Source organism: Mauremys mutica, chromosome 5, assembly GCF_020497125.1.
Source record: "Mauremys mutica isolate MM-2020 ecotype Southern chromosome 5, ASM2049712v1, whole genome shotgun sequence".
Classification (NCBI taxonomy): Eukaryota; Metazoa; Chordata; order Testudines; family Geoemydidae; genus Mauremys; species Mauremys mutica.
In genome coordinates, this window is record NC_059076.1 from 23,325,127 (window position 1) to 23,341,247 (window position 16,121).

The 16,121-nt window shown below is 38.8% G+C and overlaps 1 protein-coding gene across 8 annotated transcripts in view; it reads left to right on the top strand.

Moving 5' to 3' along the window:
* ARHGAP24 (Rho GTPase activating protein 24) overlaps positions 1–16,121 on the top strand; it is a 536,453-nt gene that overhangs the window by 255,840 nt on the left and 264,492 nt on the right. For all 8 annotated transcript variants that reach the window (XM_045019052.1, XM_045019055.1, XM_045019054.1 and 5 more), the window contains one exon: positions 6,057–6,256. In XM_045019052.1, the coding sequence (XP_044874987.1) occupies positions 6,077–6,256 (180 nt within the window). In that variant the 5' untranslated portion in view covers positions 6,057–6,076. Of the gene's footprint in view, positions 1–6,056; positions 6,257–16,121 lie in introns of those variants that run through there.

The window sequence follows — 16,121 nt, forward strand, 5'->3', positions numbered from 1 at the left end:
GAAAATTAAGGGAACAGTGATGTTGCTTCTAAAGAGCCTAGGAAGAGGGCTGCATGCTCCATTAGGCAGAGGAAAAGGGAATGAAATATGACCAGCAGTGGTAGGTAGAGATTGGGTCTGTGACCTCAAGAAAGAGGGCAGCTGGTGAATGTGTGGGAGCATTTCTTAGTTGTATATTCTTTACAACCCGTATCTCCAGGCAAACCCAAGAGGGTTCACTAATAGACAGCCCCAATGAATGGAGTGTACAGGATTTGTTCAGATCTAGTAATTACCTAAACTGGAACTTGACCAGGACAATTGGGCAGATTCTTTCAGAAAATACTAGTTTTATGTTTCATTCAGAAGATGGGTTATTACTCTTATTTTGTTTATTTAGAAAATGCCATGGCTTTCTGCCTCATGTCTCACAATGGCAAGACACAGTTGGTTATCTTGAGATAATCCCATACTTGGTCATGTGTTGTTTATGTACTCTTTACACCTCTGCTGTCTGTGTCAAAGCCAACACCTGATATTCCTCCAATTTATTTTTATGATGGTGCTGAAGCAGCTGTGAAAACAACTAGTGTGAGTAAGCCAACTGTTGGGTTTCTGATTCAAAGTCTGGATTGTAGTTTTCAGGTTTGGAAAGTAAAGGAGAAATGTAGAACAATAAAAACCTTTATAAATTTGGTCTCATGGGATTGAATGTAATGTTCCAATTACCAAAAACAAGTCAGCTGACTCGCATTTCTACTAGTTTCATACAAGAAAGTGGTTTGAAGAATAAGGGAATGGGGGGTGGGGAAGAAACTAATTTTGTATTACACTCTTTCAGGGATGTAGCAGTCAATATTTTTTTAAACAAAAAGAATATATCATACCAATGAATATTTTACCTGAAAGGATGTTCTCTCTTTTTTAAAAGAACATTGTTTACTCCCAAGCCCCTCATTTACTTTAGTATTATGTGAATAATTTAATGTATACATGATATCTGGCAAAAACACACAGATCAATAAACATTCTTTTTGGCTAGCTAACTGAAATCCATATACCTACTACACGTACATTGGTGTCAGTGCCAACCTAATGGATCTCTTTGGAAAACAAACCAAAAAGAGACAAGAAAGAATGTTTTTGATCCAAGAGTTCAATCATTCTTGATTCTTGTGTTTGGATTCTTGTTTTCAGTGCCTAGTTCAAAAGGACCCTGATCCCCTAGAAACTGCTGTAATACAAATAATTATTACATTTAAACACTTTCTCAGTCTTTTTCACAGGCTGACCCCAAAGCTAGGACTGTAAGGTTAATTTATCAGGTTGGTTAAATTTGGAAACCATAATTTTCTATACCTGTGTGATGATCAGTAACTCAAAGCTCAAATTCACAATTTTGTTTCTCAGTTTTAGATTGCAGTAGCCTACCCACAATTAAAATACCTTCCCTTTAAAGATTAGCTAAATAATTTTCCTGAGGATTTAAGTTGGCAAACTGTTCCTTTACAAACACTTTAGCCTGATAAACCACAGTTGCATGTAAGTGATTCCAGCTAAGGCTGAAAAGATATAAATTATGAACATGATATGTTTCCCATGCCTAGAGGGTAATTTCATTTTCATTCTGATAATTGTATCTCCGTTTCATAATCACTCCTAATATGCTCATTTAAGTTACACCAGACCTGGAAGCATAACATGCTGTTTTAAAAACGATGGCAGAAAATTAGCTAAAAGCTGAGGTGCTCAAAGAATACTGTTGTATTTCTGGAAGCTGTAGAGAAGGAGAGAGACAGACAGACACAGAGGGAGCATATGGACACACAAATCTCTACTGTGCTAGCTTAATTGTTCTGGCTACAAAACTGAAACTAGCAGGAAAGTGAGGCTTTGAGGGTATGCGAGGAGAAAGCACAGAGCCCCCTGAACATTTAAAGGACAGGCACCACATTCCTCCACCCTACTTTAAAAACTTTCCAAACACTCATACATTATTGTTTATGTGGCTAACGTGAAATGCTCTATAACCTAACTAAAAGTTGCCTGTGGACTGCATCAGACTTTTACATTGCAAGGGATTATTCTGCCCTGGAATAACAACCCACTAACTAAACAACTTGTAAGTTCAGGTGCACAACTGGTTTTCGCACTCTCTTGGGATAACATGGTGATAGGGTTGCCAACTCTGGGCATGTCTACACTTGCCTCCGGAGCAATTGATCCTCCGGGGGTCAATTTATCGTGTCTAATGAAGACGTGATAAATAGACCACCGAGTGCTCTCCTGTCGACTGCGGTATTCCACCAGAGTGAGAAGCATAGCCAGAGTCGACAAGGGAGCAGCAGCAGTCAACCTACTGCAGTGAAGACATCGCAGTAAGTAGCTCTAAGTACATCGACTTCAGCTATGCTATTTTCGTAGCTGAAGTTGTGTAACTTAGACCGACATAGCTCGCCCTGCTTTCTCCCCCAGTGTAGACCAGGCTTCTGACTGAAGCTATTCTCAGAGATTTTTTTCCCCCCAACATGAGATAATGTCATTTTCTTAAAATATCCTATTAAAATCTCCTGGATTGCTTTCAGTAGTCACCGGGAGATCGATGCCAATTCTGGGAGACTCCAGGCTAATCCTGGAGGGTTGGCAACCCTACATGGTGATAGTGGTGTGACAGTGTCCTGAACAACAGGAACAGTCAGTGAAAAGGAATCAGCAGGATCCAGTACCAAAGATTCTTCCACCAAGTTGTCAAAATTAGGAATTCTAAGGGAAGGAGATTTGATTGGAGGAACAGAAAGTCCTACTTGAACATCCCTGGACTCCTGTAGTAGTTGAGGCTGCAACTGTTCCCTATGTTTCCATAAAATACCACTGGATAGTTTTACTAGAAACAAAAGTCCTGTGCATTTTGCAAGTTCTCCAGGTATCCATTTCACTCTGCAACCGTAGTTGCGAGTCCACACTAAGTCTCTGACTTGAAAAGAATGATGACAAATCTCATCTTATTGATCAGTTTGCATAGTGTGGGATTTGACTACATGTGAGGTAATATCAGTAGCAGATCTCAACAGGTACACAAAGATGGCTTCAAGAAAAGACTTGCAGATGGCTTCTGGGTGGTAGCATGTGATGTGTTCCTGTAGATGAGCAAGAAATTGTCCAGTTCTTGCTGATGACTCAGAATAGACTTGTTGGCATGCTGAAGTGTTTGTACAAAGTGTTCAGCTAGGTCTTTGTAACAGGATGACGTGTGCTGAGCCTACGTGCTGAACCCCATTTGACGCTAGGAATTTCCAAAATTCATCAGAACAGAATTGAGGTCCATTGTCACTCACAATATGTAGTAGTAAACCAAACTGGCTAAAGAAGATACAAATATACCCGATGGTCTTAGTAATAGAAGAAATCATTTAAAAAACTTCTGGCCATTTTGAATGGGCCTTGACTATGACCTAAAACATAACCTTCTAGAGGTCTAGCAAAATCCACATGAATATGTGTCCAAGGAGTCTGAGGCCATGAACAAGGGGAGAGCAGAGAGTTCCCTGAACATTTAAAGGGGCTGGACATCACAGATGTAGTTTACGGTGGATCTTGAAAGTTTTGTTTTCTATTCAATTCCTATTGTCACAAAAGTTTATATCAAACCCCAGCTTTAATTGTTTAAAAACTCCAAGCCTGGAGCTAGAAAACACGCTGGGGCTCTCAGGGTCTGGTTTGTCACTGCCTTTCATCTTACGTAGTTTACATCTGTGCAAAGTGCAGGAAAAACGCGATCAGATCATACTTTGTAATGTTTTAACATGTATTTTGCACTCATGTAAATGAATGCCCAAGGGACAAGGTAGTAGCAAATCAGGTCCTTAATTTCTCTGGAGGTGGTGAGATCCCCCAGGTGCAGTTCAAGAGCTAAATGAAGCTATTCCTTTACATACAAGCCTGCAGAGATTCAACTCTGTTTACAAAATCCTGAAAATACCATCTTCCTCTGCGTAAACTAAGGGCTTGAGCATTCAGAGCCACTCGCTAGCTTCAGTGAAAGGTGACGCAAATGAGTAAATCTTGTCACAAAACTTGTCGGCTAGTGTGGTCTGAGAGTTTATACTCTGGTTCATTCTCAATATGTTGTAATTATAACCCTAATCTTTGTCTGCCACACTAATGGCCAGGCATACTCCTGTATTTTGTGGTAACTCATTAGAGCAGCTGGAGATATTTCTCAAGGAGGCTAAGTTTGTGATATCACTCCACACAAATGTTCTAGAAAATCCTGTTTGAACTGAACTGTGGAAGGAGAGCATGTGAGGTTTCATTAAAATAATATGTAGAGCTCGGCTAAATGGTAATTTAAGCCCTGGTCCTGAAATCTGATCTTTGCAGACAGCTCTCTGAAACCTGTGCTGAGCCCTGTTAACTTTAATGCAACACAATGCATATATTAAGGGTTTATCAACATAGATCTCATTGCAGGATCAGGGCCTGTGGAGGGATGTGCCAATAGACTACAAATATTGGAAGCAATTGGAACCACAAAGAAGGAAGGGAAATTGTTGAAGTTGGTCCAAAGGAGGAGTACTAGGACTACTGGGAAGGAAATGAACCAGTGAAATGTTAGGAATTTTCCCCTGATATTTACCCTAACTGAGGAATCTATTATTTTATGGAATAGATTTCTGGTAATTATATTATGCATAGTTTAGTATGCAGTGGTGTAATACAGTTCTCCCCCACGGGAAGTTGGGAACGACAAAGCACTCATGAGTACAATGTAGAGAACAAGCCACTTTTGGCAAAAGGTTAGACTAGCTGAACAAATCCACGGTTTTATTCTCTGACTTCTGATTTATTTGATGATCCATTTCTTAACTTCCTAAAAAGCAAAACAGGTGCCTCTGTGATGACCGACCAGTCCTTGTCCTAGTCATGGCATTGTATTTTACCGTATTAGTTAAGGTTTTTCCCTTTTCTGTATGGCGCTGTATGGGGTTTGATTTCATTTTAGGCTGTTTCAGTACATGTGGTTTTGCATCCTTGAGTTTCACTTGATAATTTTGGGTGTATTTGAACCCAGTATATTCAAGGTTTGAAAAAATAAGCTTCACGAGTTTGTTCAGCTCCATGCATTGCATCGGGTTAATGAGAAATTATTTGACCTTGAAAACTTATCACAGAAGCATATATTGCACATGCAAAATCAGTCTAGAAGATTCATGCCTATCCAGACATCAGAAAGTATGGCTTTAAGTTTTGACAAAGATATTGCAGGCTTTGAAAGAGTTTTACATGAAACTTTTCTAGGTTCATGTCCATGTACAAGCCCCAGAGTAGCCAAGTTTCTCATGGCTTAAGGTTTTAATTGCAAAAGTTCTGCACTAATTACAACATTTGATAACCGCCCTCCTCCCCACACCCACTCTCTCCCTCCCCTCCTTCCTTCCAGTAGGGGATCTATTACATTATGTGGTATACCTAGCAACAATTCTATTTTATGTGTACTACACCTTTACATGTAACAAGCCTTTCTTTGCTAGGGGGAAGGCTGTGATGGAATAGAGGACCTTATAGCGTGAGACGTGCTCATCTCTCTCTGTCATGGAGACTTTATGTTGGTTCTTTCTTTGTTGCTTCCCTTTAAACCAAAAGAAGGGCTTGTCGACATGGGGAATTATTCTGGACAAGCTATTGTGCTTTAAACTCACATCTTCCCTTAATCCAAATGAACTGTTGAGTGTGAATAAGTCCCAAATCATCTAGACTGAATGGGCATGTTTTGCTCGTTGTGCATGGAAATGTATATCACATTGTACCTGAAAAGTTGTTTTGTTTCCATCCCTGCTTATTTGCTGTTTAACATGGAACTTACTTTTCATGAAACTTTGGAAACTGGATTATGACTGGCACTGGCATGAAAATAAACAGGTGGATAGTAAAAGCTCTTGTAGGGCATTTTTGTTGTCAGGGCTTATTTGTTTTCTAGCTATGTTGAAAATTGGCAGGCTGCTACTTTTTTGCCCCCCTTTAAAAAGAGAATAATGTGGTTTCTTTTTTTTTCTTTTCCTTCTTTGTTGTCTAAACAGGAGAGTCCATCGGCCTCATTATGGATGAGAACAATGGCTCCGCAGAGAGTCTCCAGCTAAGCCAAGGACGGCACAATGCCATTAAGTGTGGGTGGCTGCGGAAGCAAGGAGGCTTTGTCAAGACTTGGCACACACGCTGGTTTGTTCTCAAGGGGGACCAGCTTTATTATTTCAAAGATGAAGATGAAACCAAACCCTTGGTAAGCGGGGGCTGGGAGGAAGCAGGAGGGTGAGATAGGGAACTGAAAGAATAGTGGCAGAATTTGGTCCAGTTGGAAGAAACAGGCACCCCAATCTGTAAACGAAAACAGAGTTGGCTTAGGCACTTGGCAAATAATACGGTACTTGTCTAATTTAAATAAATATATGGCTTCCCTCAGATGCTTGGGTCCCAGAGGGTTTGTCTACGCTGCAATAAAATACCATGGCTGGCCTGTGTCAGCTAACTCGGGCTTGCAGGGCTGTAAAATTACAGTATAGATCTTCTGTGAACCTAGGTCCCAGCAAGCTTGAATATCTTCACTGCAATTTTATAACCCCACCGTCTGAGCCCCGCAAGCCTGAGACAGCTGACACAGGCTAGCCATGGGTGTTTTATTGCGGTGTAAAGATACCTTAAGACAGGTTTTCTTCATCAGACCATTTTAAAAGTTGCCAACTGTGAGACAAGTCGCAGTAGGAAATTCCTGCTTTTTATGAATCAATCAAGGTGCTTATTTGAGATAAGGTGGATAAGTAAACTATTGTGTATGTAGCTTGCTTGCTACTTAAAAGACTAGCCATATGGATTTCCCCAGCCTTCAAAGTTCACAATCATACAACACCTAAACTCACATTTACTAATATCCATAATGTATAATAAACTGTTGTCTGGAATATGCTCATAATTTACTGTTCCTTAATGGTCATTTATTTTCCTATTTACTTACTACTTGTATAGGCCCTGTTTTATGGCTACAACTCTCCAGAGTGCCATAAGAAAAGAGTAGATAACTCTGCCTCCCTCCCAGCTCAGAGCAAATCCGAGCATCTGTGATATTAAGTTACTGCAGACAGAAGAACAATGTTGTAGTATATATGGTCTTAATTTTCTGAGGTCCTGAGCACCTCACAGCTCCCTCTTACTTGAGATTGAGTTCTGTATGATCAGCAGTTCTGTTAATTATGTCCTACATTGATATTTTTCACACATATGGTATATTGCTTAAGATCAGTTTAAATACAGTGTGTGTTTATATAGATTTTTATAGTGTGTTATCTTTAATTCAGTAGTCTGGGATCCTGTATTACATGGGGTGTAGAATTTCACCTGTAATTCCTGCATCAAGCCCATAACTTGGGTTAGAACTAGAGCATATCTTTCAGAGAGACAGCCAGTCTTGATTCAGCTGTTCTAGAGGAAGTTTCCTGTTGTATAAATCTGAAGAAATGTAACGTTTAAGTTAAGGCCCTTAGTGAAGCAGTTTGTTCTCCTTAAATAACTCTTGGTTTCTCATTTGTGTAATTAACACATTTTAGTTATTTCATATTTCACTAAATATCCTTTTAAAATTCATATTTACAACTTCTCTGTACATCTTTCACTATGCACATTTTGAGATCGTAAATACAAAGCTGCATCTCCATTGACCTTTGTGCATTTCTGGAAGGCAAACAAGAAACCATTTAATGAAATTGCTACAAACCGAAGGATGTTTAAGGAAAGTAAGCTATTCTGTGCCTGAATACAAATCTTAACAATCTGTCTTCCCTAGTTACTTAATTTTCTCCAGAAGACTTTGTCTTACATAGTTCTTTGTTTTGATGCAGCGCTTAAATGATCAGCCTGATTCTGCACTTCTTTATACTTTCCGAATGAAAATACAAAAGTAACTTCCAAACAGATATACAAACTCTTCTTCTAGTTTTTTCCTTCTCCTATTTTGAGGTTCCCTCCATGACTTCAGTGACCATTCAGTATTTGGTTTTGACTCTGTCTCTGAGGATGGAGAAGTTACTCCCATGAACTCCTCTAATTTCTCCTAGGTTACGTTATATTTATTGCATCTTAAATTATCCCAGGCTCCCTGGGTGCTGAGCACTGTCAATAAACCTTTTGTGCCATCAGCAGATGGTTGTGTGTGTCAGGAAGAATTACAATATTTCTTCCTCTCATTTAGGAAGAAACAAAAATGTATAGCTGGTCAGAGGAAAGGAGAGGTTGAGGAATAACTGCCACAGTAATGATTTGGCCAGGCCTAGAAGAAGCAAACTGATACTTGAGTCAGAGTATTCGCAGCTTGCTAAAGTAATTGCATTAGCCAGAATTTTTAAACTTTGGTGTCTAAATTTAGACTTCTCACTCCATATACAGCCATCTAAATAAAAATGGCCTGACTTTCATAGGTGCCCAGCACTATCACCTCAGTAGTTAGGGCACTAGCTTGTGAGTCGGAAGTCAAAAATTCAGTTCCCTGTTTTGCCCCCTGACTCTTCGTGTGTGACTTTGGATGAGTCACTTGGTCTCTCTGGGCCTCAGTTCTCCATTTGTAAAATAGGAATAATAGCACTGCCTTACCTTACAGGTGTGCTGTCAGGATGAATACATTAAAGATTGTGAGGTGCTCAGACACTATGGTGGAGAGACCACATAATTACCTAAGAGAGCTAGACTTAAGTAAGAACTATGAATGCTTAGTTGTTCTGAAAATCAAGCTACTTATGCAGATTCCTAAAGGTAGGCTCCAAAATCTACATTTAGGCATTATTGCCGGAAATTCTGGCCACTTGACCAGATCCTTGGCCAGTGCAAATCAGTATTGTTCCACTGATTCCACTGGATCTGTGCAAATGGACCCTAACCCAGGATCTAGTCGCCTATCTTCAACACATACAGTAGTTAGTGATCCATAAGAAGTGATAATAAGCTCCTCTTTCTTATAAAGAGACCAATCCTGCAAAATCCACAGCTGACTTTTCTCACCCAGAGTATACTATATTTTTGAGTGAGCCAGGGCTAAAATCTAAGGAGAGTGTTGCTATTTAAATGTAAGAAAAAATGGTGCCATATTGTATTCACAGTTACAATTGCATAAATATAACAAAGCTACTGAAGAGAGGTGAATTCTTATTACATGTAGACTTTTCAAACTTACAGGCAGTCAATAATTATTCTTTTATGGATGCAAAATTTAACGGATTCTCTAACAAAATAAATTTAGAAATAAGGACACTTTAGTGCTCTCTACATTTATTCCCTCTATTTACTGTTAAAACAGGAAAAACTGGATTTTTTTCTGTACCTGTTTTGTAGAACTGAAGCCCTAAAAACGTCATGCCTTTACACCATCATCTAAAAAACACTAACCACAATATTTCAGGACACAGCTTTACTGGGCTGCTAGCTCAAGGCAGTAATAGTAGTGATAAGGCCACACAGCTTTACATGGGCAGTTATTCAGTGAGCTATAGCATCAATAACTGCATTAAATAGTGAGAGGCCATAAAATATGTAGTGTATCTCAATGGCTAGTACAGCTTCTAAACTTTTATAGGTGAAAGAAATCTGTAAGTTTAATTCTGAAACCTTTGATGCTTCTAATTGAGCTGCTTTTGAGTTTCTTGCCTAAAAGTCATGAGTGATTATAAAAACACCCCATGATAGAGGTAGGAGGAAAAAAATCTTCAGAAGTATTACTTGTTTAAAAACCCCGTCAATAGTTATGGGAAACTAGTAGACCAGACCAAATTAGGGCTCTTCCAATACCTACTTCGTTGCAGTTTTGAAATATTTCTGAAGCAAATTAGAGTGCTGAAATGTGTCCTGGATTTGATGCCTCAACTGTAACATGTAGTACAATATTCTCATTTAGCTACATAGGAAAGTTACACTGTATGCATTCTGGTATCCAAATTCTCATGACTGTCTGGGAACCCTAGTCTCTATGCTGAATTTGTGGCAGAGGTGTGATGCAAAGAACTTTACTTTAACCACTTACTGTCGTTTAAGTAACAATGCTGTTATCAAATGGAGAGCAGCAACTTCTAAAATAGATTTATCTAACTTTCTGGAGCCTATAATTAAGAAAACAAACACCTGCTGAGAGGAATCCCAATCTGCTGACATAAAGTCATTAACAGATTTTTAGGTTCATTCACGCACACCACTGCAACTCATTTAGAAAATACAACTAAGGAAAAGAACTAATTATTTTTCTTTTTATCTGTTTTCAGTCCAGATTGTGGTGTTTGGGCTGGTGGGTGTGAGGAGAGGGAAAGGGTTTGTGAATGATGCAACTACTTGGCCTGAGTCTCTCTCCCTGTGATTGGAAAAAAAGCAGCGTACATTTATGGGTCCTGTTGGATAGTACATATAAGTGGTAATTAAAGGTTAGGCAAAACAGTCTCAGCGAACAATTTATTCAACACATTAAGCCCTGCAGCAGGTTGGCAGTGTTCCTTACTACACTCAGTCTGATAGCTGGGAATACAGTGTCTGGGAAGACTCACTGCTCCAGGTGGCTTATGCACCTGACAGAAGGGAACTCTCAGGAAGAGAGATAATAAGAGTTTGGAATCCATTGGGGAGGAGCCTGAGTGGAACCAGACCTGAGGAAATGTATACTTATTTGCTGATATTTTTGTCATTAAGACAAACCCATGAGGGGCTAAGTTTGTTTGCAGTTAGTTGGTTTGGGGAATCATTGTTTGCAAGTCTAAATCATTTGCAAACACTTCAGGTTTTTTGTAAGTTTATTTGCTATTAGTAATTGTTGGGTGAATACTTTCTGCAGATATATTTCAGCGTATGTTTGCTTCCAAATTATTAATTTTGACATTATTGACTATTTATTAGTTGTTTGTACTGCATGTGGAAGGGAAGAAAAGGATGAAGGGCATGTTACATGGTATTGTTTCTATTTCCTGACTGGATAACTGAATCCTTATAAAAGGGTAAGCACTTGAGGTGCACATAGTGAAAAATTATTTGTGCACAAATACCTTTGTTAGCAGATAAGTATTGATAATTGCATGAAGAACAGCCATTTCCCAGTATTAGAACAATAACAACCCGTTCATTCAAAAGTTCACAAGGGAAGAACATGGCTTACTAACAGAGTGAAAATTTGGGAAAATATTGGCAAATAACTTTCCCTCCATTCACCCAGTACTGGTGTTAAACTACTGGGGGATGCTAGTCTCTTTTGTGCTTCTGTTCAGGTGTCTATGCACTTAGGTTCTCCACCTACTCCATTTTCTTTTTTTTTTTTTTTAAATATTAGCCGAATTAATCCTTAGTTTAACTCCTCTTGACTTGCATAGTGTATTATAATTTTCCAGTAGAAATCAACAGAACTCCACTGGGCAAGCTCAGAATGCATGGACCATTGAGAAAGAAGCCTGTCTGAGTTTTACTGTTTATCTTCATTCCTGAAGCCAGTATGGACAGCCATGATTGAGTTTACTATAAAGGCAGTCTGCTTTGCTCATTTCCTCTGATTTTCTTGTTGCTTTATTCATGCCTGGGGAACAGGCAAACCAGTCCTGTATCTCCTGCTGCATCTACTCAGGGTGTTGTCAAGTTCTACAGTCTTCCCATGGAGAGTCGGCAGAAAATTTTCAAATGCTTACCCCCTTAAAACAACTTATAAAGTTAACAATCTTTTGAAATGTGAAGATTTGAGGTGAAATTCTCAAGATAATTTGCCAGTTGTGATTTTTGAGGTTTATAGGAATTGGCTGTTCAGTTATACCCTAAATTCAGTATATTTACAGCAAAAACTATATCACAATTAGAAATCAGTTTCATACTGCAGGGCAGCTTCACAGCATTCCATAAAATAGAATTAAATTCTCTGCAATTATTTTGTCTGCAAATTTCCATTGTTTTTCATTAGGATAAGATTAAATTTGCTGGTAGCAATAGTCCCCTATCTCTGTTTCCTTGTCTCTAAAATGGAGATTATACCAACTCAGGTACTCGACAAGAATGATGGGACAATTAGTTAATGCAAATTCAGTGCATTGACCATGCCGTCCATTATAAATGCCAAATATTATCTTTAGAAGTCCTTCAGTTTTGTGGACAAATAATGTACATCATATTTGTTCTGAACACAGGAATTGAAATCTCATGACAATTAAATAATATTTATGATAAATGGCAGGAACATGTCTGATTACATAGTGTCAGCTCCTCTGCTGTTGTAAACCTATGTCACTTTGAAGTCACTGCAACTATGTTGGCATACATTGGCTGAAGGTCTGATTCAAAGTGTCCCCACACATACACACAGATTACGTAGAAAGGTTGAAGAAAAGGTGCAGTATACGACCATTATTTTTCATAGCCAAGGGCCATGAATTTTCATTGATTCTTTATTATCATCAAACACAACAGTCATTCCCTTATATTGTTTTATCAGTTAGAGTAGCAGCTATCTTTTTGTGTGATGCCCTTGAAATGTCTCAAAGGGCCTTTGGAAGATGGTGTTTTCACTTATTGAAGATGAAAGTAGAGATATAAATAGATTTAGTTATTTATTGTAGACAGAAATGAAAGGGGTAAAAAAATGGATGCAAAGCAGATGAATACAATCTGGAAGAATCACACCAGCTGGAAAGAGATAACTAAATAATTTCTGATAATTCTGAGTAATTTCTCATCTTGGAAATTATTCATTTTTTGGTTAACTTCTTAAGTCTTCTCATTCTTGTATTCCTTGGCCTTTTGTGCTTTGAGACCCAGTCCTGTGCCAGCTCTGAAGGTCAAATATCTTGCTAGAAAAGTGGGTAGCCAAAGAGATCAGCATTTAACATTCTCCATTTCATAATACAGCTGTTGTTAGGATGCAGCTGATTAACAGGCTTTTCCAATTTCTACTCTGTTTTTGACAGAAAATAATGTTTTCCCAGCAATGTCTGAGTAGGCGATGTCTGGATTTAAGACAGGGAGGAGAGGGGTGGCGCCTTCTCAGTGGTGTTGTTTTTGTAGTCTTGCAACTGGCAGTAAGAATCTTTGCAGTGTGATTTTCTTACAGTAGTTTCACTATGTCACAAACTCTTAAGACTAGCTTTATTGAGTCAAGAAATCAGTCTCCTAGGGTGAAATCAAGAATACAGATGAAGCACTATTGGCATAAGGGCATAAACAGTGATGGGCAAACTCATTTTGAACCCACTTCAGTATTTTGGGCTGGATTTTGGACTTGCACTACTTTTATATCAAGACTAACTCCATTAAGTTGAAGGTCTTAATTCTGGGTTCTAGCCAGTAAAGGAGACTTAAATAGGCATGAACTGGCCACCCAGGAAGCGTGTAGGGGTGTGATCAGGTGAGGGGGTGGAATATGTAGCAGGAACTTCTCTCTGATTATACTGAGCTGATGCAGCTGCACATAGAGGCTTCTCTAGTTAATTCTGGGGATTGCATCATCCCCAGCAACTTCCAGGATCCAGGAGATGCAAAGGTAATCTCAACCACCCTCTTAAAATCAGGCCCCTTAAAATAGTCTCCAATTAGGCCCTCAAAATCATGACTTGCTACTCACCCATACACAGGGAACCCACTTGTGCTAGTTTAGTTTTGGGGGAACTTTGGTCCCTGGTACATAGTATAGAATTCCCTTTAGCTTACAAGAAAATTGGGCTTACATATTGTATATGTGCAAAATAGGTACCTGTTTCTTAAACTCTAGTTCATTGTAGCTAGCATAATATCTGTAAAATCATTTAAAGATTGCTGTAACCACAGTCTATATACTTGGTGGTAATCACTTTGGATAGTTAAATTTCATTAGAAAGGTTGTGTAAGTCAAAAATATACATAGTGGTGTTACCTAATACACACAAATGCTCTTTTACGGTAATTATAAGTGATTCTCTGTTTTGTTTTGTTTATATGATTGATGTGAATTTTGTGATCAGTTTATAGTTACTGTAGTTTCACAGCTTTCTGACAGAGATTTCATGCAATTCAGGAAAAAGATTAGGCTCTGGCATGTAAATAGAGACTTGTTGGATAGCTTAAATATAATAGAGAGAGAGAGAGAAATCCAACCCATGAGATTACAGAAACCAGGAAGTTCCAGAAAGATGTCTTGCAAATTGGATTTAGAAGTGGCTTATTTATGTATGAAATCAACTAAAATGGAATTGAGCATTTTCCAGGCAAGAAAACAAATGAGGGAGTCATAAATCTCAAGAGGAGGTTTCAAACTATTTGTAATAGTGTCAGGACAGTAGCTTCTATTGGCAGCTTTAAATGTCTCTTCAGAACTAGACTGGACAAATGACTAGAAAATGTGCTGTAGAGAGGAATTCTGTATTTGCAGGGAGACTGAGTCAATGATCAAATAGGAATTTTCCACCTGTAGCTTCTTTGTTTACAATCTATCCCTCTTCATTATTTCCTTGTAATACATGGAACTGTGCTTTCACTCTTGAATGTAACTTTGAGAATTCTGCTGTTTGTATATGTGATGCTCTGAGGGTTCAGTAAGAGGTTGTCATTGCCTGCCCTGTAATCCTGGATGCTTCCATTCTGTGCAGCTTTGACTCAGAGCCCTGACACTAGAAGCCTACTTATAGCTCAATGACCTCACCAGGGCTTCCACCAGTCTGGTCACTCCTTGCAGGGTGATCTCAACAGACACTTCAGTCCCGAGTCTCCCCCAAACCATCTCTTCTGCAATGTGAAGTCCCTCTCACTGAACCCTCCCAGAAGTTAGTATGTTCACTGCTTCCAGAGAGACAGAAGATACACCAGCCTGATAGTTTGGTTGAGGATTTTACCCTTCAGTTTAATATATGGCACTGAAATGGTTTTGTAATAAAACCAGATATAGTTTATTAACTAAGAAAAGGTATTTAAGTGATAAGAAGACACAGATATGATAATAAGTCAAACAAAATAAAACATGCTTTCTAGGGATTAAAATTTGTGATCTTTGTTTAAGCTGTTTTCTCACCTATAGTCAGTTCTCAGAAAATTCAACCGTGTTGATTGGAGGATCCAGCCTTCTCAGATTACAAATGCTCTGTGGTCCCTTGTATCTGTCCAGTGATGGGTACCCAAAATTAGGGTACCTTAGGCACTGCCTGCCAAATACATTTTAGAAACTTATTTCCAGCATTCATGTATAACTCTTTTTATATGTTGCCTGTACATACATCACACAATAATATTAATGACCAGCATGTTACCAGTTTGCATATGACACCTTACACAACACTTTTTGGTACTGATTATGACAACAGTGAGTTGGAGGCAATGAGTGCATCGGGCCTGATGAGAGTTATGGTCTGGTGTGCTTTCTGTCAGCAGGCATTTGGGGGGTTCCCTGGGTCACAGTATAATTAATCAGAGGCCTATGCTTCCTAGATTGTTCTGAGCTGAAAGTGATGCTTATCTCACTGGAAAAGTAACCTCCCTTCGGTTTGTAATAAAGTCTCAGAAATTATCTGCTTTAAGGCCCTGGTGTTGATGTTAAATTTAGGGAGGTAAAAAATTTAGTTTTTTCACTAAAAGATGGGGTATAATTGAAAATGAATTTTTTAGAAGGGAATTTTTTTTCAGTGTTATTTAAATAAATTACTTCAGGGGGAAAATGTTTTTCCATTTGTAAGAATGTTTTCTTTCCTTGAGCTTTAGTGTAACAAGGTGGCAGTTTCTAGAACTCCATGCTGGCAAAGCACCCCCAACCATCACTCTTTTCCCCTCTGCCTGCAAAGAGCCCCATGGAAGTAACCGGGGCTCTGTCTAGAGGACTTGTCTGCAGAGAGCTCCTTGTAGGATCAGGGCCTTCGTTTCTTTTGTTGGCTTCTTTTCTACTATTGCCACTTAGTTTTGTGCTCAGGATGATTGTCTGCTCTGAACTGAAACTGTGAACTAATTTCAAATATTCAGAGGTTATAAGGCCAGAAGAAATCACTGTGATTCATCTAGCTAGTGAGCCACCTGATCATGTCTTTTAGAAAAAAATCTAGTCTTGATTTTAAAATTTCCAGTGAAGGAGAATCCACCACCACTCTTGGTAAGTTTTTCCAATGGTTAATTACCCTTACTGTTAAAAATTTGCAACGTAT